General features: G+C 42.8%; 1 protein-coding gene across 1 annotated transcript in view; it reads right to left on the reverse strand.

Moving 5' to 3' along the window:
* Nucleotides 1–3,074: 3,074 nt before the first annotated feature.
* GRB2 (growth factor receptor bound protein 2) overlaps nucleotides 3,075–25,335 on the reverse strand; it is a 47,676-nt gene continuing 25,415 nt past the window's right edge. The window contains exons 3-6 of the mRNA XM_058817537.1: nucleotides 11,922–12,019; nucleotides 7,392–7,514; nucleotides 4,919–5,087; nucleotides 3,075–3,530 (exon numbers count right to left, since the gene is read on the reverse strand). Of these exons, the coding sequence (XP_058673520.1) occupies nucleotides 3,345–3,530; nucleotides 4,919–5,087; nucleotides 7,392–7,514; nucleotides 11,922–12,019 (576 nt within the window). The 3' untranslated portion in view covers nucleotides 3,075–3,344. The remainder of the gene's footprint in view (nucleotides 3,531–4,918; nucleotides 5,088–7,391; nucleotides 7,515–11,921; nucleotides 12,020–25,335) is intronic.

Raw genomic sequence — 25,335 nt, forward strand, 5'->3', positions numbered from 1 at the left:
GCCGCCCGCTCCGCACTGCGCCTGCGCGCCGCGGGGGCCGCTGGGAGATGCAGTCCCGGGAACGGCGGCCACAACACGCGCGGACCGGTGGGGCTGGACAAGCCCTCAGACCGTGGAGTCCAACCGGCGAGCCAACACCACCCTGTCAGCCAGACCATGGCACTGAGTGCCACATCCAGTCTTTCCTTAGACACTCCCAGGGACAGTGACAGCTCCCTGGGCCACCCGTTCCAATGTCTGATCACCCTTTCCATGAAGAAATTCTTCCTGATGTCCAACCCAAAGCTCCCCTGGTGCAGCTTAAAGTTATGTCCTTTCACTTGTTACCTGGGAGAGGAGCCCAACTCCCACCTGGCTGCACCCTCATATCAGGGAGCTGTAGAAAGCAAAAAGGTCCTGCCTGGACCTTGTCTTCTCCAGGTTGAACAAGCCCAGCTCCCTCAGCCAGCCCTGCCTCATTGCACTTGGATCCAGAGTCCTCCCCAGCTCTGCTGCCCTTCTCTGGTCCCACGAGGCAGGGCTGGGAGCGGGGAAGGTCAGCACACAGCCCACACTGCCCTCAGCCCTGCTCCCACTGCCACCTCCACCATGCACAACCACAGACCAACAAACCTTGTCTGGATAAAGCACAGGGGAATGAGATTTTCTAAGCAACCCAGCCTACAGTAAAACATCACTTCAAGCAATATGTTCTGCTACAGCATTACAAAAAAAGCCAAGTGGCTTTTCCATACTGACTTCTGGCACAAAAAAGAAAGAATTGTACAAGTATCCAGGCATTTCCACCTCAACATCATCAGTATTTAAACATAGTAACTAAGGGCAACTGTTTAAAAACCACTGAAAACTCCCATGCAGGCCTTTTCCTATTCTCTGTTACCACTGACTACACCATTCATGCTCACAGGTACTTTCTGACCATTAGCAAAGGCTGAGGAGAAGCTGCAGAAAGCTGCCCACACACCTTGTTAGCCCAACAGAGCCGTTCTTCTTTAGGCAACAGAAGTGAAAACAATCTGCAGGGCCCTGATGGAGCAGATTCAAACCACAACAGCCTGAGCCTGGCTGCTGTGCTCACACCAGCCCAACACCACCTCCCCCTTTTAGCAAAAGACTCCAGAAGGGTCTGAACTACAAGCTCAGTCATAGCTTGGTCAGTTGACTGAAATAACAGACAGATGCTCAAGTGAAGAATTCAATGTATATTTATTATTCACAGTTAATTACTATCTACCAAATGCTGCTGCAGAGTTAAAGGATTAAGTACATAGGCCTTTTTTTTATTTAAACACAGAAAATTTTTTTAATATATATACACACACAAGACATATGTCTGCAAGGCTGCATGATATACACCAATTCCAAAATAAGGAAACAATCAAATGGTCCAGGTGTAGAATGCCATAGATTCCTTTTCCAATCACTTTACAAAGTGGGAAGAAAGTGAGTGACAGCTAGCAAGGAGAGGGGGAAAAAGTAATACTCTACAGGGCAGTTCTCTCTTTCATTTGCTGGAAAATCAAAGTGTAAGGCAGAGTTCATCTCAGGAGTAAAACTTTTGTAACACTTACTACAAAAAAAGGCACCCTCCAACAAAAGATTGCCCGTGCTGAGCAGGGCGGGAGGAGATCTCCGCTGCAGGTTGGGTGTGTTGGTGGGGTGAAGGGATCCAGCCAAACGGCCACCAAGGGAAAAACAACGCAACTGAAGATTGGCACAGAGAGTGCTGCAGGCTGATTGCTTTCCTTCTGTCCAATTTAATGTCACACTGCTCTGGTGAGGAGCAAAGGGCCACCAGAAACGCCCCAGGGTGCAGGGTGGGGAGAACAGTCACACACAGCCTGCTGTGAACGGGAGCGGGCGGGGAGCTACTTCAACAGGAACACTGACCTGAGGAGGGAGGAGAGACTGGAGAACAGGGATGCCAACTCCACTTCTCAAGAGCAACACGACTGCAAATACTGCCTATCCAGGCCGAGGAGACAGGCTGATCACATGCATCACGTAGAAACATTCACTAAGAGCGTAAAGTTTTTTTTCAAGCACTATTTCTTGAGGTTTCTCTGTATTATGAAGTTTTCCACCAAAGGAATGTACATTTTGTAGGACATCTCAGGGCTATTATTTCCCAAATCCCCCCCTTAACCCTCCCTCCCCAAAATATTCTTCCTCATTTTCCCTCATCAGAACTTTCCCCTTTCTCTTACTTCTTTTGAGGCTCCTGGTTGCAGCTCTCCACCTCTGAGCAGCCTAAGTTGCCACTTGAACGCCTTGATTTTATTTTCCTTGGAATAAGGGAAGTTGAACAGTAAGACAAATCTGAAGATTAACGCTCCATCTCTGTAGATTTTTCTCAAGTGTCCATTGATAAAACCACCCTCCTTTGCCCCCTTCCCTCATAGTATTTATTTACACATAGGCAGAAAAAAAAATCCTCTGAAAAGCTCTGGACTGTCCTTTTAACTTAAAAAATAATAAAAAAGAAAATAAGGGGAAGGCACTATGGAAAAAATTACAGAATGTGCTCAACCGTACACCTTTAAGAAAAAACAAAAAAGCTGTCAGCACAGCATTAATAGACTTCAGTTGTACGTTGGAGTTTCTCAAAGCAGCTCTGTGACTCAAAAGTAAAAAAGAGAACAAAAAGCCACACAACTCTTCTCCCTTCCTCTGTTTGGAAGCTGCTGAGCTTCAGAAGAAAGTGCCAAAGGAGAAGAGACAATAAAAATTAGATTAACACCTCATCTTTCCCAGGCAAGAAATGCTGAATGTTGAAGGCAAAAGCAGAAACTGATGATTTTTGTTTTTTTTGAAAGGCAGGACTGTGGATTTGGTTCTTCTCTCATGTCCCTTCATGTCAAATGAAGACCGTTTGCAGAGAGAGAAAATACCAGCAGAGTTTCTCCCTTTTCCTTTAACTGCATTGGCTAGGACTTTATATGGCATTAAAACTTCATGCACTGATGGACAGAGGAGGAGGGGGAAACAAGAAGAGTTGTGGTGGTGAGACCTTAAGTGACCTTAAAACACTCATTCGCAACAAGAGTGAATAAAGGGGATAACCCAGGAGCAGCTGAGGAAATTTGTTATTTTCATTTTTTTTCTCTCTCTCTCTCCTTTTTTTTTTTTCCTTTTTTTTTTTCCTTTAAGATAAGTTTTGGTGTGTAAGTTGAACTCTTCCCCCCGCCCCTGAAGTTCCGCTGTGAGGGAAGGAGGATCACCTCACGGTGACAGGTGACTCTGGTTTTACCGCCGTGTGATGTTTGGGTCACTGGCTGCAGTTAGGCTCTGTATGTGTATTTACTGTTTCTCTGGTTTCCTTAAATAATCTCTAATATTTCTCTCTAGATGTTCCGGTTCACTGGGGTCACGTAGTTGCGAGGGAACATGCCCGTCTGTCCGCGGCACGCTCCCTTCCACCAGTTGGGGTCAGAATTGTCAAGGACTTGGATAAAGTCTCCACGATGGAAGCCCAGCTCTCCTTCCTCTTGAGGATCAAAATCAAACAGGGCCTGAACGTATGTTGGTTGCTGAAAGGGGAACAAGAAACACACACAGTGAGAATCACCCAGGGCACTCCAGGCACCTGCTCCTGCGGGGCAGAAGCTGTCTTACACTGAAGATTAACAATAAATATTTGGGCTACTCCCTTTTCCTGCAAGCCAGCTCCCAACAGCTGCAACGAGGTGCTAAAACAGTAATGGACAGGCTGTAGAACACCTCAGAAAAAGGTCAAGTTCCTGTGAAACAGCTGAAATAGAGCAGATGATTTTGATGTTTTTCTAGTACTTTTCACTCTTCATGGCCTATTGTAAATCTGTGTTCTATAGCAATACAGTAATATTGCTGTTTACTTGTCCTGTTTTCATAATTGACAGCACAAATATTATTGATCTACACAAAGTTCCCCCTAAAAACTGGATGTTGACATTTTACACATTTTCCTTAACTCTTCTGTCACAGAACATTTTGCCTGGTCAGCAAGTCTTCCTTTCTGATGGAAAAGCTAACAGTTCATTTAAAATACATTTGCAGTCTTAAAATTGTGAGGCCAGGAAGTTCTCTTCATGCTTGTCCTTTTCAGCCAGCTGTTTTCTCCCCCTCTGTTTATCCCTGACCTGACCGTGCAGAGCCAAGTGTTAAGTTCAGACAAACTGTGACAAAGCTGCCAGTGGCACCTGGACAGCTGCACAAATGCCACACCCTTGTCTTCAGGCTAGAAGCGGAATGCCGTACAAGGAAGCAAAAGGATTTACCCAGAACTGACAAAACATGCAGTTACTTGAAATACAACACTCTGATTGACCTGGGAAATGGAACAAAACACAGAGCTGGATATACACAAGCTGCTCTGCTGGCACTTCACAACAGTTTCTGGATTCTCTTTACACTGGCTAGATCCAAACCAGAGATTCTCCATATGCTGTAACCACCTCTTCAGGAAAGCCCAGTATCAAAGCCTCACTGAGGGCTGCACTTCTGGCTATGATCAGGTATAAATCAGAACAGAATTGCAGAATTCTTTAGGCTGAAGAAGGCCTAAGATCAGCAAGTTCAACCATAAAGCCATAAATTCCCTTCCCTTTTAAACTGTGCCCTATAACAGGAGCAAATCCATTTTTAATCCACAGGAATCAAATTATCTTCCTGCAACAGAATCTATAAGCATTAAAACAAGACAAACATTCAAGCAGCAACAATCATTTTGCCTCAACTCCAGGGAGAGCAGGAGTGTTGGTAGGCTTTGCACAAGAATGCAGCTTATTTACCAGTAAAATTTTGACTTCAGGATCTAAAGATACACTTTCACAAGAAAAAAAAAATCAGTCAGCTTCTTTCTTACTCCAAAATGCAATCCCACTTCAGACTGTGGTTGCAATTGCCTGACCAGGGCACTCTACAGGGACACTTCTCTTACCTGTGGCACCTGCTCAATGTCCCGGAGAAATATTTGCTGGTTCCTGGAGACAGATGTGGATCTGTGATAATCTACCAGCTCGTTCAAAGAATTGAACTTCACCACCCAAAGGAAATACTTGCCAGCCCCATCTCTAAGCACCTTGAAGTGCTGCACATCATTTCCAAACCTGTGTGGAAAGAATGAAGAACACAGAGCACATTATTAGCCATGGGGAACTCCTCCTGGGATCATCAGCACAGAGTATGGAACAAGAAGGTCCTTCAGGGCACAGTGAAAACTGTCAATGACACTGGTAACACAGCTGCAAGCCCATAACTGGAATCACACCTACTTCTTGATGTATGTTACATATAGCATCACCTGTGTTGATGAAGATGGTGCAGAATCCCAAGAACAAATGCCAGGGACTTTGCAAGGTCACAGCAACACAGCTGCACCCTGGTGCTTTCCACTTCACATCCTCAAACACAGAAGTGCCAGATAAACAGCACAAGCACTTTGGTTTAGCTCTTCACAGGTTGGTTTAGAACTTCACAGCAGTTTCACAGCTGACTCGAGCCACTCTCAGTCTGTGCTACTCTTGCCATGGCCCTCTGCTTCTCAGAGTCCCAGTCCCTCCCTCCCACAGCACCACTGGGGACGTGCTACAATGCAATGCAAATACCTGGGAAAACACTGCCACAGGGAGGGCAGAATTGGCTCCTCTGGCAACCAGAATGGACTTGGCCAAAAGACTCTCCTATGAAACAAATGGACCTCTCTGGTCTTAAAAAAAACGCCCAAAACAAAATGTAACAGACAAAAACCCCTCAAACCCCAAAGTGTTCAAAGATGATGCTGCACACATAAACCAGGAACTTCAATTCTGTGTTAACAAACAAATTCAGTGTTTTTTCCGACAAGTGATGGCATTCAACTGAAGCTACATTTGCAATGGTTTTACTCTGAATAAAGAGAAACTCTGGAGAGGTCCACTGGGATTTTCCAGATGAATGGCACATTGGAAATCTTACTTCAGCCTAAAACACTGAAAACAGAAGACAACTGTTCCCATTTGGCATGCACAGCACCTATACCTGAGTGGGGAAAGCAGACACTGCCTTGAAACAACTCCTGGGTGCTGCCTCTGCTCTGCCTTCCTCAACCTCTGAGCTTCTCACCATTCCAAATCCTACAGATCACTGTTTAGGAAAAGGACTTTCCTAAATTATACACACAGGAAAAACCACCCAACTGAGACATTACCACCAGATGGCAACACCAGGCTGAACAGGCAGGCCCAGCTATGCCATTGTAACTTTCTGTTTCTTAAAGGAATGCACTTTCTGTAGTTGAAGCTTCCATTCATATCTAATATTCCAGCCTGGATGACTCTGTCCTAGACAGAAATATAAACATCTCTAAAATCAGTGGCTTTAATCCAGTTTGCTGGCATGACTCAGTGCTGCTGTACAGAAGGACAAAAATTTGGTTATAAACCAAAGATGACCAAAAAAAAAGAAACAAATCTTGTTGAGATGGATCACTGACAGCCACAGAAAACAGAGCCAGCTGGAATTGCACATGAATAATAAAAATGTCGTAAGAATTCTAAAGAAAATCTTGTTTCTTTATGGTAGAAAAGGGGAAGATTACAGAAAATAATTAAAAAACCAAAAAAGCCAAAATCAACCTGCTGAGGACAGATTCCCTCCCATCCCCATCCTACATTAAATTACTTCACATATCTTTTCAAGTTTCTAATAGCTCTATTTGAGTGACTTCAGATCAGAGAACACAGAATTGCTTGTGTTGGGAATCACCTAAGGACCACCTCATTCCAACCCTCCTCTCAGGGGCAGGGATACCTTCCACTAGACCAGATTGCTCCAAAGCCCTGTCCAACATGGCATTTAACACTTCCAGGGATGGGGCAGGCACAGATTCTTTAGGTAACCTGTGCCACAGCCTCACCACCCTCAAAGAGAAGAATTTCTTCCTAAGCCATGTGGAATAGACTTGTGAGAGTTCAAATGGATCTCTGGTTTCACAGCTCCATGTCCAGTGCTAGTCAGTGGGAATATTACCAAGGCATGTGCCAAGCAGAAAAAAATATACTTGCAAATGTACAACACAGAGGGAAGATAAAGTAATAACTTGCACTGCAGAGGAGGAGTGAAGGAGGATGGGAAGTTGTCCACATTGGGTGCTTTGTGGCTGTAAGAGGGAGGAATGGGATCCACAAAGAGGCCACCAGACACTGCCTGGGCCTGTGTGAGCCACCAGGTCAGTCCTGTGGGCTCACTGCAAAGCAGAGCAAAGATGTTTGTTCTATTAGAGAGGGAATAAATGTCACTAGAACAGGAATGCTATAGGACACCTGTGAGGTTATTCCTGCTCCTCAGGGCTGACAATCACCTGCCCTTTACTCACCCTCCAAAGGAGCAGCAGATGCCTGATTAGCACACAATTGCTCCTGGGCATGACTTACTTGACTGAGAGGGAGAAGTCCCCAGGAGCACTCTCACTCTCCCTGATGAGGAAGGCACCATCATGTCTCTGTTTGCCCAACATTTCTTCAGCCTTTGCTCGGGGAATCTTTCCAAAAAACCACCTGTGTGGGGAGGAAAAGAAAACAGGAGGAAAAGTTAAGAATTTGAATCCATTCATGGAAGAGCCAGAAACACCACAGCTCCAGAAACAAGATGTTGTCTATGCACTGCCCCATCCTGCACACATGGAAAGTGCATTTTGTATCCAAATCAATTTCTTGTCTCTTTCAGATCCGGTGGTAAGGCACATCTACCTCGGCAGAGAGAATCAGTATCTTCATCCAGCAGCTGTTTGCTCCTGCATCCCAGAGTCCAATCTCTGAGCCTACCAGAGTCCTACAGTCCAAGACAAGTATCATCTGTCAGAAAGCTGAGACAGGCGCCAGGACAGCACTTACAGACCAAGTGAGTGAGAAAAGTTCCTTCAAGGTCTCTCTGCTCCACTGCAGAGCAGTGCTGAGCTAGGCATGGATTCTGTTCCAGAAAAGATGCTGATGACACTTGTTTCAGGAGCCTCTTTTCTTGTTTTCTCTCACAGGCAGTACAATCCAGCAGCTTTCACAGGAGAGTCACATGAAGGAGCAGCCTCATGCAAACCATATCCAAAATTCTCACCAGCCACAGGCTGACCATGATGACACCAAGGCTGAACCTACCTCAGGCCACCAGATTGTCAGCACTGACCAACAGACTGGTCACGGGATCCTTACCCCCATTTACATTTGCATTTCTAGACTAATCCAAGATTAAAGGCAAAGAAGGGATGAGTGGTAGGTCACATGGCATGAGAAAAGCAGAAGCATCTTCACAACTAAAAAGCAGAGCTTTCAGCTCTGAGGAACAGATCACACAGGACAGCAGCACTTATCACACCCACACCCACGCAGATGACTGACCTTAGAGGAGAGCATTTCGTAACAAGAGCCCCACTCACACAGCCCACTGTCTGCACTGAAGGCTTTGCTGCAGCAACAAGGCAGGAGTTGCAGAATCCTTCTTGAAACAGTCATTCTTAAGAAAAGCTGGAGCTCTTGTGACGTCAAGAAGTCACCAGATCTATCTCTGTAAGGGCAAACTACCTCTAGAGCTGAAGGACTGATTATTCAGTTACCAACCATACTCCACTTGCTTGAAACTCCGTTGTGTTTTTATCCCCTGGAATAAAAAGAAAAAGCTTCCTCCCTAAACCATCCTATTCCCAGTGGTTAAGAATTTCATGGTATTTTGTACATTCTGGGTGGCTTAGCACCTGTGCTGCTTCTTGGTGCCTGAGGTGAGGTGGTGGCAGATCACCACAGGAGACCCATCTGCCCCTCACTGCACACACTGCTGCCCACAAAAATCAACCAGGAGAAACTATTAAGTGAAACTCCTTCAGAAATCAAAGGTAGTAGTTAATTTCCTAGGCTTTTGGCACTACTGTCAGAAAGACAAAAAAGACCTGAATATTCTCTCTGCCAAATGCTGCTTGAAGCAAGCTTTATATTATGATTTTAGATATCTCACCATATTTCTTGTTTACTAAGTGTCTTAATCCTGTTTACTTCTCAAATAATTCTCAATTACTTGTGTGACAGTTTCATCTTAAACACAAACAAAAAACAACTTCACCTTTCTCTATAAAGTAAGAAGGAAAGCCTGAAGAGCTTAACAGAATACTTCCTGAAGCCTCCACAGTTCACCTGTTTTCTCCCAAAATTTACTGAATCACAAAGTAGAAGTGTACTATTCTTTTAAATGAAATAACACTTCCAAAGTGACAAGGGCAAGCTATCTAAGTTTTGTGCTGCTAGCTGCTTCTAAGGCACTTCAAATAGAAAGACTAAAAATCTTTCACAATTCTTAAGCTTCCTTGTAGTTTTGTAGCTTTACTACCACATTAACCAGAGAAAAAGAACCTGAATTAAATGAACAGAAAACCCCAGAGCTGAAACAAAGTTATTCTGCAGGACTACTGTCTACTTAAGAACACAGCTGTACAGCAGCAGAAGTGTTGTGCACATATGTTTGCTACAGAATGTCTGAAAAAATTAACAAACACCACAGCATGTCAAAAATCACTTGCGGAGAATTCAGCAAAGTAACAATGACATTCCCACAACTTTTCTTCTGCAGGGTAAGCCTGATAATCAAGGCTCGACTCCAACAAGCTCTGTAATGCAGGTGAAACTCATCCTGCCAGCACTGCAGAAGCAAAGCAGGCATTCCTGCTGATGCTGCACAGCCAGAGGGAGCTGCCCTGATTGTACAGCACAGTTCTCATCGCTTCCAGCCTCCCCTCCATCGGCACTTTGGCAATTCCTTCGGCTCCAATTCGCACAATCATCTCACTTGGCCGAGCTCCTCCACAGAAATTACAATGCTGCAAAGTGAGACTTCAGCAATATCCCCAGGACAGGCTGATAACAAACACAAAGACCTGAGATAGCCTGGATCAGATCCATGCTGTGTTTCATAAACAGCAAAGTCTTCTCCTGCCCCCTTCCAGAGCAAGGTGCTGCTGTGACTTCACCAAAACTTCCCTGCCCAGAGCTTCCTGTAGCTCTTCTCTGTCCTGCCTACCTCTGCTCAGTCTTTGCTTTGTTAATTGAGGTGGTAATTCAGATTAACCCTTCAGGTTAATCCTTAGGTAAGTCTGGTCACTGAAAAGTGCCACATTTTCCTTTCAGCTTCATTTGCTGGGAGTTACAAAGTGATCTGTAAGATTTGCAAAATACAAGTAAGGAGAAACATGGCATTTAATACCAGCTGTGCAGCTGGAAGATTTAAGGTTTGGATCCTAGGACAGGATTTAAAGCCATATTCAGTTGCTTTCTTTCCAAAACCTCTTGAAAACAATTTGATGATACTGTGAGTAAAGGAACATTCTCACTGCTCAGCTGCCTGCAGTTTGCTTTTTGTATGACCTGTATGACTAGAGAGGTCTGCAATACAGCTAAGCCAACATTAAGCTATAAAAACTTTTGCATCATTTCCCAGGGTTGTTAAAATACAGTAGTTAAGACTTTCAGCATTGCTGACACATGACACTGCCTCCATCCAGATGCCATCAGCAGTTTAAAACATCTTCAGATAAAATCAAATTAACTATGCTTAAAAACCACTACCAAATTCACCCACTTGCAGGCTCAAATATTGTCCATTCCCTTTTGATACAGAAAAGGTGAAAAACTGACAGCTCTATTCCTGTAAAACAAAACTCCATGGAAGATCACAGAATACACTGATCATCACAGGAGACATCACTGCAGGATAACTCAAATGCCTGGAAAATTGTCATGAGAAGCTACAAGCATCAAATCAATATGAGAGACATTGCAATGTGGATTTGTGATCCTCACTGGACTGGTACAATCAGGATAAACCAGACATGCTACTACAGCAAACAAGGCTTTAAAAATGTTCAGAATTTTCTTGTGTGTCCTTGCTTCACTTCCCACTTGGCTGCCCTAAAGTAAGACACTTCTTCCTTCTTGGGGCCAGGCCCTCAGAAGCTTCCTTCTGGTATTTCAAAAGGGCCTTTAGAAAAATAATTCTTGATTGCATTTAACTGCAATATCTTCATTATATAATGACAGTCAACATTTACATTAATCATCAGCTTTTGTGAGCAAATGAAACACTACAGCTTCTTGTAAAACCTCTGATTACAGGTTTTGCTTCTCCCTCCTAAACCTCCCTTTGAATCTGTTACCCAGAGCTTGCTGTTCTTGTTCAGATGTTGCAGGATCTCAAAGGTTGGAGAAGCAAAGTTTAGCAGAAGACAGCAGAAACACATGAACTGACACAAAGAAAATACCCAATCACGAAATGCTACAGTTTTCATAGGCTGGATTCATTACACCTAGGGGGAAAGGTTTGAAGTAGTTACTCAAACACAGCTCTTTGGAGCAGCAGTTCAAGGCAACAATACTTGTGTGACAGCACTTTGAGGTCAGCCTGTTTTGTGAGGAAGGTGTTGGACCAGATGACTGTTACAGGTCCTGTCCAACTTTAACAGTTCTGTGATTCTATAGTCAGGATGTGACAGACATACTACAAGTTCAGCTCCAAATACCCTTCACCTTTTGCAGAGCTGTGAATGCCATGATTTTTACTCTTAGCTGCTCAGTAAGTAAAATTGAGAATCATCACAAGAACACAGACACTTTTCCTGGGGCAGTGGTAGTACAAACTCACTACTCAAGGATTTTCTGCTGGTTTATGGCTGCTAACTCAAGATTGCTCTGTCTGACTGTAAAAACCACCAGAGTAAGCACCAGAAAAGCCTCCCAAAACACCCTGCCATGCAGCTGCTGTGGGAGGAGTTAAAGCAAACACTACAGCCAGAGACACACAACTCACCAGCCATCCTTTATCTGTCTGTACATTTGAGTGGATCAGGTAAAATTTTAGCAGAAAACCATCCTTCTGTTTGTGAGGATGCCCAGAGTAAGAGCAGGAGAGCCCATCCCAAAAGCTCTACTTACGGATGGGGTTTCATTTCTATGTAGTTCTTGGGAATGAAGCCATCTTTTCCATTGAGTTCTGCCTTGTACCAGTTCTGATCGCATTCTTCATTCAAAACCTGAAGGAAGGAAACAAAAATTAAGCTTGAGATACATTCAAGATACAAGCAAGACTGATGAAGGCACCAGGTTAATTCTTCCCATTTGTGTTGAGCAGTTTTTACATTAATGAAGTTAAACACATTCAAACAGCAAATGTAGATGAACAAAGTTCCTTCTTTTTATTTTTGAAGGGGATGCTTTTCTTGCTGTAATTTTGAACATGAATGAAAGATCAGGAGTCACAAGAGAGGAGCCACATAAAAAAGTAGTTTTAAAAAGCACAAATTGATATTTCAAAGCATACTTGCTCTAAAAACTTTGATGCTTTATTTTTCATTGAATTTCTGTCAACTGGTATGCTGCAACAGGCAAGCCTGGTGCACTGACTGAAAGCAGTCCCTCCAATATTTTATTATGTTCTGTAAATAAAACCATGCTACTGTTTGAAACTACTTCTCCTGAAGATGATGTTGTGTTTGTCAACACAAAAAAAAAAAAGCCTCAAGTCACAAAAGTATCACATGATTAGCATTGCCTGAACTCAGGAAAATGAGGAAATGCAAAGAGAAAGAAACACGAAGGCAGATCCAGAGATCACATACTACACACACAGAGTTATGGAGAATATATCCAACAAACCCTCAAACTAACTCTTTTGCTATGCCATTATGTTTCTTAATTTCAAGGGTGGTGAGAGGAAATTTAAAAAAAAAGGAAAAAGTAAAAGTAAAACCGGACAAAAATTTGCAAGTGCATGTCTCATTCTTACAGCTGACTGGAGTGCATCAGAAAATTAAACTCTAAAGATCAGTGCTTGCTGCCTTTCAAAACTGACACACCAACACCCTAGATCTGCCTCACTACTGACTGCTATGTATGACAGCGAAAAACCTCAAAACCTACTGAAATGAAATGTGGCAAATGAAAGAGTGCAAAATATGAGCTTCCTCAGCAAATTACAGGGGCTAATGGTTACTTGGATGTTCCTCCACTCCAAGGGAAGAGGCTGGTGGGATGTACATTCCCTGGGTGCCAGCACTTCCACTGGGGAGCTAACACAGCAGCAGGGCCACATCTACAGAACTTAGGTGAGCAAAGACACCCATCTTTAAGGCCCATTTCTGGATATTTTTAGCTGAAGAGGCTTTAACACTGAAAAGATCCTTACATGTGGATGAAACATTCAAGCTGTCTTTTGTGCAGTTACTACTTTGGGCTTCCATGCATTTATGGACAAGCACTGCGCCAGCATGCACAGCAGAGTTCAGTCTTTTAGCTGGCACCATCTGGGCACAGGTCATGAGCAGTTCAAGCATGGCTCTGTTACAGCTCTGAGGTGAGAGCTCACACATGGAGAGCTGCCCTGGATCAGCTGATGTCTGCTGGTCTGCCTCGGAGCTGTGGGACAGCAGCCTGGCCAGGGACTGATTCCTCAGCATCAAATACAGGGAGAGACACCAGCAGGAGTTCTGGGAGACTCAACAGGGATGACAGAGATCAAAAACAGGTGTGTAAAAGTGAATTGTGCAGAGACCAGGGAGGGCATGAGCTGAAGCCCAGATCTGTAACTCAGTCATGTAAAGATTTCAGCACATAGCTTCCAAGAATCAGTCATTTGGGGCTGTTCTGTACCTCAAGCTGCCTTCACTAAAGTCCTGCACAATAGAACACAACTCAAACACAACATATTTTAATATGATTTCTAATAAACCAAATCTTACACAAGAGCATGCATTCCTTTATCAGAGATGTCTCCCATAAGCTTTGATAAGCTCATGTTTATCATGCTACAGACTTGTTTCATCACCATCAGAGAACAGTTAAAGGATCTGGCAGTCTGTTCTTTTTCCAGAAAGAATGGGTAAATTGTAGTTTCACCTGAAGGACAGTACCTCAGATTTGGGGATTCGGCTGTAGGTATTAAAAAGTTATCATTAATTCTAACGCCCAAATGTAAATTATTTTAATGAGTTTTATCTTGCTCTGAAGATATGCTAATAGATTTGGAGGAGCCAAATCACATCGGGCTTGGGGTACTCATTAATGCCTGGCCTGAAGCCAAATGCCAGCGAGGGAGCAGTGCTGAGGGATGCATTAAAGCTTTGTGACCAGAATAAAAAATAGCTGATTAAAGGCAGGGTAAGGTAACTGCCTACATATCTGTACATCCAACCTGTTCAGGGGACTTGTGATGCAGTGATGAGCCTTCCATGAGCGGCTGGGTTGCTCCCAAGACCTTTTCCTGCCTCACACCCCCAGGCTGACGCTATCTGCAGCCCGTTGTCCTTTCTAGGATCACTTTAACGAGCTGTCACAGCTCCATCCACACCCTGGCAGGCAGCCAGGGATCCCTGCCCTGTGCTGGACACCGGAGAGCTCATGCACAGAACTCACCCTGTGAACACCCCTGGGTTCCCCTTTCTGCCTCTTCCAGAGAGAACAGAACACGCTGTTTGCTCTCCAAAGCTCCATGTTCCCGTATCATTTCAGCACGAGTCATCTCCACTACACAGATCTGCAAAACCATTTCTTGTGACAGGGTCAGACACCCCTGGAGCTGCCCCCAACCCAGCCAAGCAAAACTGACTTGGACTGAAGTGCCTTAATTTCAGGACAACTTTGCAGTCACATGCACAAGGCTGGAATTCTGGTAGTTCTTAGAAAGTTATGGAGCTATTATCATGAAAACTGCAGAACAGTCCTGTAAAATTTCAGCTTTCAAAAAAAATTATGCTACTAACATTCTTTAGTGAAATGTAACTAAAAACTCAGGAACACATAGGAATCTTGTGCATTAATGTATCTGTCTTTGATGTTTACATCTGACACTGCTCTCTGATTATAAATCATAAATCCACTGAAATGAAAGAACTGACTTTAAGTAATTAAACCATTTTACTGCAAAACGTTTTATGAAAAGAACCCAGTAAATCCATCTATTCTATATCTCAAGTGACTTCCAGATGATAAATCATATTAAAATTTATAATCTGGATATTAAAACAGTGCAATGACTCTAAGAAAAATAATTATTCTTAAATGAATTACAGTAAGATTTACTTGGATTTACCGAAGCTACAAAATTTAATCTAAGTATCACATGCATCACTAGATTTTGCTCTGAATAATTTGCTAAGTACAAAACAAAACCACAACTAAATTAAGTAACAAAATGAAACTTTAAGGATTCACTACTCCAAACTGGACAGCCTTCAACATCTACAAAAAATCTGAAGCACTTTTTCAGATCAACTGTTCAAAACTGCTGCTCTTTGGGTAGGTCAAAACCTAAAGCATTCCTCTGCATCCAATCCCACGGCTGCCATAGATCCAACCAGGTCTATGCCAGAGTGACTCCTCCTTTCATACTGGGGCATCTGTGGCTGAGAGGAGGAAGGAGGAAGGATATTTTTATCCCTCCATTTGAAGCCATACTGCCATGTGATGTCCTCAGCCACAGTCAGCCCTGCTTTACAGTAAGAGTGGCTCAACTGCACCCGGCAGTTTCCCAGTTTGATGACAGCTCTTATCAACAAAAGCCCATCTGTTCCCATGGAAATGGGCAAGAGGCACCGCAGAAGAGTTGCAGCAAGGCAGTTCCCAAGTTCCAGCTAGAACAGTCCACACAGAGCAACCATCCCCAGCCATGCTCAATTCCATACCTAGCGAGTACTTCCAAGCACACCCTTGGGAATTGTAAACAGCCTCAAACCCCTCAAAATCAAACCACTGTCAGGAACACAAGGCACTAAACTGGAACATAACAAGCAGATCTGGCTCGGCTCTCAAGCTGACAACCATATGCTAACATGAAACTAAATATAATGCCTTGAATATTATGTGCTGTGAATTTAGCCAAATTAATCAGCATGCTTCAGTTTTGGAGAGATAATCCCCAAAAAATGTATTCAGAGAGGGCTCTGAGTTTTGGCTGAAACTCCTCTTTCCCCTGAACTCCAAGGTTTTGGGACTCTTACCGTGCTAACTGAAACAGAAAGTGCAACACAACTGCTGCAGCAGCACCTGTTATTGCCAAAGTAGTTTCTCTCCTCCACTAAGTCACACTGACAATGCCACAAAGAAAACAAAGCAGTACATTAAAAACATTCCCAAAGTCTAAAAAATCCAAGGAAAGCACTCATGACACTCAAACTAGGGCAGGAAACAAAATTTATTAAGTGAACAAATGTTTCAAAGGGAGCACTTCTGCAACTGAATTTGTAAGCCTGGAAATTACTCGTCCCAGGGTGGAACGGCCCTTGGCAGCAGGGCTCTTACCCTCAGAGAGGGTGTTAAAGCAGAGGTGCTTTAACACTGCTTTTCATTTCAGAGAAAAATGGCTCCTTTTCTGCTCTGAGAGTTACAAACTAGATATAAACCAGCAAGTAAAAACTGCTTCAAGGGAAGCTGTCTGGATTCAACAAAGCAAGCTCACCACAGCCCAACAGAAAACATTTTTGTTCTCTGTGTAATAAATACATAGTGTGACATTGGCTTTCACAAATGTTGAATGTAAAAAGTTCTGTTATATAAAAATTTTGTAATGTTGAAAGTTGATCTCTGACCATCAGAAGGGTTTGAGCAGGAAGGACTGCACAAGGGTTGTCACAGTGTGAGTCCTGTGCCTCTGGCTGCAGCTAAGCACACAGTGCTCTCCCTTTTCCTTATTCAGTCCCTTCTTGTGGTTCAATAAACCTTTTAAAATTTTTAAATGTGAGGTGTTGTTTCTCACGTTTGCAAATTTACTGTAATGGCACCACAGGACATTCAAATTCATTTCTTCAGGGTTTGGCAAAGACAACCCAAGACGTGGCCTGGTCACCTGCAGCTCCTGTCTCATCCTGGTGTTGAACAAATGAATCCTGCCTGTGCCTGTGAGGCAGGATGGCATCTTAAGGAAACCTGGGGAAATCTGCCCATCCAAATGACACTGTGACTCAGACTAGAGCAAATCAGTTTTTCTTTTCTTGATTTACTCATCACACAGAGAACAGTTAATTTTAACTGCAAACTTTCAATACATAAAGATACACTGGACAATTAGGGTGACTCAAGAGCACGTAACTGCTGAAATATTTTAGGCTTTTCCTTAAATTCAATTTATCATGATAACACATAGGAAAAGCAAAATATCCACATTTTTCAGAACAAAGCCTACAGTATCATGTTTGGACATCCTTTAAGGCTGTGAATACTTGTTCTCTAGGTAGATGTAAAAAGCTGTGGAAATGCTTAACAACCACTGAGCAAATATTAACGAAAACAGCCAGAGAAAGATTGTTCCTTAAATTGCACTCAACTATCAAGCACTACAATATAATACCTAAATAATGGATGTAGATTGCTCTATAATGTAGTAATGTGTTATGGATACAGGTTTTTATTCTCCCTCTCCTCAATTCCCATTATCACTATAGAAACACTTCTTCCACCCACAGCTTTTTAAAGGCACAAGAAGAGCACAAAAAACCAAAAAAACTCAAAATAATTCAGAAAGTCTCTCCACCACAATGAAGTCCAGGGGTCTTTCTTCCCCATGCCTCAGTGGTGCTTTTGTCAGAAGTCTTATCTGAAGTGACACTGCTGCTTCAACACACCCAGACTTTTACCACAACAGCTGGAAGCAGAGTCCAGGAGAGGAAATTCTGAATCTTCTCAAAGCAGAAGGCTGGTGTCTGGGTTACCAACTGCTGGCTTTAGTTTCTTTGCAAAGAAATTATGTCTAAGTTATTTCCATTCATCTTGAAGGAACATGGAAACTCCTCCAAAGTAAAATACATTACAAAGTTGAGACAACAAACTAACAATAAAGTCACAGGACAAGGCCACTCCAGGGTCTAAGCTTCCCTTTTCAAACCTGAAATAATATTGCCCTCCATATCTGCTGCACAAAACTACTCACAGCTGGAGGTTTCTGCAATATTAACATTTACAGATAAAGTCAGAATTACCCTAAACTTCTGAAAGGGTTAATGGGGAGAAGTAGCTGGGTAAGATTGCAGGAAATGATGTTATTTTTAACTGCATGAGATAAAGACGAGTTGTCACTGCAATTCCATGCAATATTTCACCATGCCAAACTCAAATCCATAGGAGCGCTGAATAAAGTCATCAAGAAATCCACAGTTGCACTGACTGGCAAGCACAGTAAAATCTGCTGTAACAAAGAAAATTCCAAAGAGAGGACTGGAGCAAGGAATTAGCATTCAACCTTTTACAAAATCACCTATATTTTCTTGTAGGTAACACAAGAATACTTGAAACAACTTTATGTTAGCTGAGGCACAGTCAAGTCTAGCCACAAGGACAGAACTCAGCACAGAATAACTCACCCTGCCTCCCAGGCCTTGCCAGGCTGGTACTACCATGTTCCCTCTGGCAAAAGTCTTCAACTGTGAAGAGTTTTTTATTAAGGATAATAGGAAAAAGAGAAGTAAAAAACCAATCTAGACAACAATTCTCTTTCCCTATGGTTCACCTTTTTTGGTTCATGTGGCACAAAGATGGAAGGAAAAAACCCAGTATTTTAAAGTATACTGCAGTGAGCCCCAAAATATCTAATGGAGATCCTGAAAGGAGACAATCAAGTTCAAGAAACTTTGTTACAGGTCTTGCATTCCTTTTGTGTAGGAAACTTCCACTAGCACAAACAAATGGAGGTAAAATGATAACAAACATGCCAGTTCTGCCTCTGCTCTTGTGGTGGATGGAGAGATGTCAGCCCCAGTGACTACAGGATTCCCTTCAGGTTAGTCCTCCCACTACTACCACCCGGATAAAGGTTAAGCTGTAGATACCACAAATCATCTGTTTTCAAAAAGGTTGATGGAAAATCTCCCTAACAGGAAGCATGGCAGCTTGAAGCAAAAAAATCACTACTAATGATTTTACAACTCAAATAAAAATAGCTTTACAGAGCTTGAAGTAGCTACAGCTACATTCTAATTAGGCTTTCCACATCTCAAAGACCCCCAAGTGCTTCTGAATCAGCAGGGACTCAGAAATGGGATTCATTTTATGTTCAGCAACTTTTATGGTACTTAAACACTAATTCTGACAAACTTCATAATGTAAGGACTACTTCAACAATTGATGGTGCAATGCACAGTCTCATTCCAGTGCCTGATCAAAATGGAGTGCAAACCAGTAAAAAGCTTGTTAGCACAGCTTGAGCTCCACAGCTTGGCCTGAATATGTGGAGGGCAGAATGCTCAGGGATTCACAAGAGCAGTTTCTTAAAAAGAGGAAGGGGAGTGTTGTTTTTCCCCCAAAGACCACGGGTTAGTTTACAGTGAGTAAAGACCAGGACAGGCGCTGTAGTGCTCAGGATGTTATCAGGAAACAGAAGACAAAACATCCTTCCTTAATCTCAAACCCAATCCACACCAAATTTGGAAGCCCTGAAAAGCACAGCATTTGGTCAGTTTTCTGTTGTGCAGTGTGGATTAATTCACTCAGGTATTAGTAGGGCTGGGCATTTGCTTGTGAATGAGTTATTCACTGAGGTTTTATTTAGCATTGCTTAATTTAGGATTAAACAGGGTCCCAGCAAAACCACCTGTGGTGAAGCACAAACTGAAGAACAGGTCATGTGCTGAAGCTAGAGAGCTCTATGCAATCCTCCCTCTTTTTTCCTGAGGAAAGAAAACAGCCTTGAATTCTGAGTACAAACCTGCTCTATTTGGGAAAGGTTCAAAATCCAAAACCAGACTCCAAAACAACCCAAGTGCATATATGTATATGTCTACATAAAGAACAGAGCACACACTGCCTTAAGCCCATAAAATAAAGCCTCAATTTTGAGAAGAAAATTTTTGAAAGAAGTCTTTTTACCTACAGGTCAGAGTAAGGTCTCCTGGTTTCTATTCCTGTATCTGCTGGAAACACCAATGCTATAAATTCCAGGTCATCTTACAAGGGCTGTTTCAAACTGCAACTTCAAGTTTAGAACATGGACACCAAGCATAAAACACATCTGTTATCATGTGCTCTAGACTATCTATCCAAGTACAGCCCACTACAACCTTTCAGTCCTGGAATGAAATTGTGAAGCTTTTGTAAGAGCTCTTGGCATAAACTCTGAGGGATGAAGGCTGAAAGTCACTAGCAGAAAATAATAAAAAAGAGCTACTAAACATTCCAATGAGAGTGTTTCAGAATTGTTTTCAAGCTTAACAGAGAAACAGCAGAAATAGCAGTGGGTTTGTGGCAGTCTGCAAAGCATATCCAAATTATACATTTCTTACTTTCTGCACTTCTCTCATTGTGCTGGCTCCATTGTAAGCCAGAACTTGATAGTGTGTCTCAAAAACTGGAAAAGGTAATGAAGAACAACAAGCAATCATAGCATGTGTTTGTCCTTTTAGAGCTTTACAACACAAATGAAGCCGGTCACTACAGTAAAACTGAAAATACCCTGGGGAAATACACATGCCTGACAGCCCATAGGTCAGACATTCACAGCTTGCAAAATCCATTCTGTAACCTGCTTTGCATAACAATTTTATTTGAACACCCAGCAGCTCCTACTTCTATTTGCATGTGTCCTACTTGTCCTGCTATCTCCCACTAAAATGAAAATGCAGCGCTGGAGAATGTATTTCTCCCCATCTCAGGAGGAAGCAGATACACCTGTCCCAGAGACAGTGCCTCTGTTTTTATAAAGCAGAGGCAGCACCAGAAGGCAGAGCTCCTGTCTGGCTGTCCCACACATTCTCTTAGAACCTACCACAGTCAAGGACCAAAACATGCACTGGAGGACAAGGGAAGGTTTGCATGAAGCACAGGATAGTGCACCACAAACAACCAGCCCTCAGTCACCTCATGCTTGGTACCCCAAACCTCTACAGATATAAAATTCTCAAAATTCCTCCATCAAGAATGAAATAGAAAAAATGCTGAAATTAGGACAGTGGTCCTTTCTGTTCTAAATAGAGGGTGTGTACCATTGCCTCTGCTACACTTCACTGCCCAAGAAACCACCAGACCCAACACTCCACTCCAGCACTTTCACTCTTAATTACTGCTTTCCCTAGCACAGAAACTCAACAATTTACATATCACTTTTAACCAGACAGGAATAGTTATTAGTGGAGTGACATCCAGCAACTGCTTCATGTAGGACATTCTCCACTACAACCATTCTAATGCTTGTACACAACAGAGGGGCTGTTATGTACATGAATAACAGCAGGTAAAGTCCAAAAGGATGTTAAGGGAGACAAACTAATTATGAACACTTGGCATCCTGTAAAAAACCCACACTACATAAAGAACCTCGACCCCAGTGCTGGAAAAGCTGGGTGGGAGGAATGATGATTATTAGTGGGACAAGCTGGACTTGATCTTTGCTCAGAAATTTAGGGTATGTGACCAGAGGGCAGTTCTGCAGCAGCCCTGTGGACAGCAAACTACAGTGCTCCCCAGCCACAGCCTTACATGCACTGATTAAGAATTACTTTGCATGGTGGGCAGGTATCACAGCCCTGTCTGCACAGCTCAACATGAGCTGACATCACTGTGATTTCAACCAATTTTCCACTGTAATGTTTGGGGTATTTTCAGAGGAACTGATACCAAGTGAGTTATTCCTTGTCCTGCACTGGCGCAGTAAATTATTTCTGCCTACAACTCTGACAGTTCTTTGATCCTTGTTGAACATCTTCCTGTTTTCACATTTCTTCAACCCAACATGACAGGAGGTGTCACCTAGATGAGGTCACTCTGCTTGAAAAACAGACTGACAATGACAGTGGCCACAGGTCAAGGACCATGCCCCCAGGCACCTGCTGTGACTCCTGGAGCTGTCCCAGGCAGGGTCAGGAGCTGCACTCGATGATCCCTGTGGGTCCTTTCCAACTCAGAATATTCTATGATTCAATGACCAGGATTGATAACCCAGGATGCACTGGTAAGTCTGAGTGTTTAACAACATGATGTACTTAGAAAACCTGGAAAAAGTGAAAAGAAAAAACGTGCATGCCTTGCACTGATCATCAGACAATCTGGTGAGGAGCAAGCCACACACCAACACTGCCTTCTACAAAGCAAAAATGAAGGGAAAAAATGTAAAAGTTGTCCAAAACCCAACTATGTTTCCGTGGGAAGTACAGTTAGAAACATTATTTGCTGCATTTTAAAGCACACTAAGAAAAGGTACAAGCCCATAAAGGCCTTTAAAAAAACTTACATGAGTTCAAAGTACCAACTTTCAGTTTTTGTGTCTAAAGGAAGCAAATTAACTTGAGCTGCAGCCCCTCTAGGTTTTTCTAGTGAAAGGCTATTCCAAATGCACGAGCAAAGGCTCCAACATGTTTCCAAGGATCAAAACAGGCAGATTTCTGCTATCAATGACAATAATGTAAGTAAGGGAGGGGGGGAGTAAAAAAGGCTCTCAGCACAACTGGCATACACTTACAAGACAGATAACCTTTAATTTTTTTTTCTCTATATGCATGGTTTTGTTTAAACTGTTTTATTACAGTACTCAGTACACTTTCATTTTACACTACAGACAAGTTAACAGAGCAACAAAAACCTCAACCTTGCTTCATCTGGTTTTAAAATGTAAAAGGTTTAGGATTCCACTAGCATATATTCTTATTCAATATTGATTGCTTAATATATTTTAGCATTGTAAATTTTACAGAATGTAAAACTGTCTTACTTGGATCTTTGTCAGAAAGATTCCAGGAATGATATTTGACAACTAATTATCTACAGGACAAAGTTTCCTAGGTTAATTACACTTGATAGGACATATTGAAAAATGTATCTTAAAAAACTGTGCAACACTGTAGTTATACTACTGAACTTTTGTGCATCTCTTATTGATGGTCCTCAAAATTCACAGTTAAATCATGCCTTGAAAGGCATAAAAACTTATTCTACTAAACACAGAGCTATAAGATTTAAATCCAGTTGATTTAAGCCTTTATTTAGGAATAAGGATAACTGCAGGCATCTCTCAACACAGTCAGCAATCGAATGTTACTATTGATACTGCACACATCTTGAACTTGGAATTAACAACCTTACTTGGGAATTCATACTCCTGAGCAGGAATTCCTACCCAGCTACAAGCTCAGAGGTCGCACTCAGTCTGGGGTGGCTCCAAGTTTGGCAGCAGCTCTGGGAGCTGCTTGATGCAATGGCTGCACCCTCCCACCTGTGCTCCCAGGCACCTGCTCAGTCCCCCACGCTGGAGAACTGATGTGCAGGAGAGTTTAGGGAGGTGCTGGATTTCTCACCTCCTCGCTTGGCTCCACAGAAAGTGCAAGGCAGAGCTCTGGCAGCAAAGCAACAGAGGAGACAGGAAGGAAAGGAATAGGGCAGGAGTGCTGGAGTGGGCACTGCCATGACACAAACACCCTTGGTTCCAGTTTCAAGGGACACAAAAAGCTTCTTCAAAATTCTTGCAGCAATTCACCTCTAAATGTACACATGCAAGAACAGTTCCACTTGCTCAAAGATTTAAACCCAGCAGATTAGGGGAAGAAAAGGACAAGAGCTCAAGAAGGAGCACGTGGGTAGTCCTGCTCTGGGGCAACAAAAATTCAGAACTCACTGGCTGCAAGTGGGAGGAAGGGAACTGGGGAAGCAGGAGCAAGTGACTCAGCTGAGACCTAGATGTATTTGTGTTTTCTGATGACAGCCTTATTTGCACAAGTGTTAGGACTCTTTTTTTCGAACTGTATACAAGCTGGGCCCTTTAATGGATAAAGATGGAAAGGAGAGTCAGGTCAGTCACACCTGCATGTCAGCCAGCCAGGTCAAGCTAATGGATCCTGGCAAGACACATCTAAAGATTTCTGCAGTGCAGACAGAAAAAGCTCAGACTTCACGCATGAAACAGCTCTAAAGTTCAGGGACACACAAGAAATGCTGCTGGGCCCATCCATCAAGTCTCTTTTTGTGCTCTGGACTGTCAACAATGACAGCTGCTGGTCCTTCTGACAAGTTTAATTCTTTACAGGTTATATCACCCAGGTGCAGAGCAAAAATCATCCCCTTCCATCCTACCACATTGCAAAACTGCACACAGGAGAAAGCAGGGCTTTATGGTGCTGGAAATTACAAAATTACACGTGCACAAACCTCACACCTTTTAGACACAGAACATCAAGTGAGCACTAACTGCAATAACCTCTCTGCAGCAACTGAACAATCACAATTTGATAATCACTATTTACTCATTTCTTTCATGCTTAAGAGCCACACGGACTTTTCTGCCTGTCCCCGGGGCATACTCTGCAATTTGCATTGGAAAGTACAGAGGAAGGGAAAGCCCAGGTTTCACTACCCTGAGACACTGCCCCAAATGTCAGCACCACCCGGGTCAGGCCCCAGCTGCAAATGCTCATCACTGCCCAATGAAGCTCAAGCTGCCATTTCCTCTTAGCACCCAGAACGTTTCACAGCCTCAGTGATCTAAGAATAGAATTATTGCCGTGTATTTGAACTGCATTTTCCCCAATTTCTAAATATGTCCTGACCTCCCCATTCGTGCGTTTCAATCCCCATCCTACTGAGAAGAGTGAAATAAAGGTTGTTGAAATCTCATTTTAAGGTGAAAAATGAAAATTACTTTTAAAAGGACCATACATCATTTTTTTGAACAATTGCTGCAAAGTGCCAAAAGATCCAAGTGCCAAGAGATCCTAGACAGGGTCTGAAAACTCCTGCATGAACTACTGTCAGTCTGTGCAAAGAAGCCTCTTGAAATACACACCTATAAAATACAATATGTTTCAATATATTTCAAGATAATTAATATATAATTAAATTTATAAAAATACATTTTCCTATTGTTGTTAGGATGGGCAACAGCAGTTGCACCTGCACCATTGGAAAAGCATAATTTAGCCTTGGCCATAACATTTCCCAGGCTTATTGATGGAAAACAAAATTATATAAATGTCTGTGGGATGGAAGGACAAAGATTTTTATTAAGCAGACTTCACACACAAAATGGAAAAGAATAACTAGTGATAGTTAGATCAGAAAATAGTATTTAAAGGAATCTAGAAAGCCTCATTACTTTTCTACTGAGTTAGAAAAATCATCATCCAGTCTCCACGCTATATGAGGCGTTCAGATGCAAGGCTTACTGCAGCTGCCTTACACCAACAGACACCACAAATTAAAGATTTGCCTCATCAATCCAGGGCTTCAACAACTCTGTCTGCTAGAATTTTGTGCTGGAGTCTTATGGATCTTGCTTACAGAGCCAGCCCCTGCCTCAAAGGGACTAAAGGGACTGCAATCTACGCTCTGCTTTGCCAAGAACCAAGTTCAGGGAGAAAAGAAGAAAAGCTTTGTGTTTGCCACAGGA

This window comes from Ammospiza caudacuta, chromosome 19 (assembly GCF_027887145.1).
Source record: "Ammospiza caudacuta isolate bAmmCau1 chromosome 19, bAmmCau1.pri, whole genome shotgun sequence".
In the NCBI taxonomy this organism is placed as follows: domain Eukaryota; kingdom Metazoa; phylum Chordata; class Aves; order Passeriformes; family Passerellidae; genus Ammospiza; species Ammospiza caudacuta.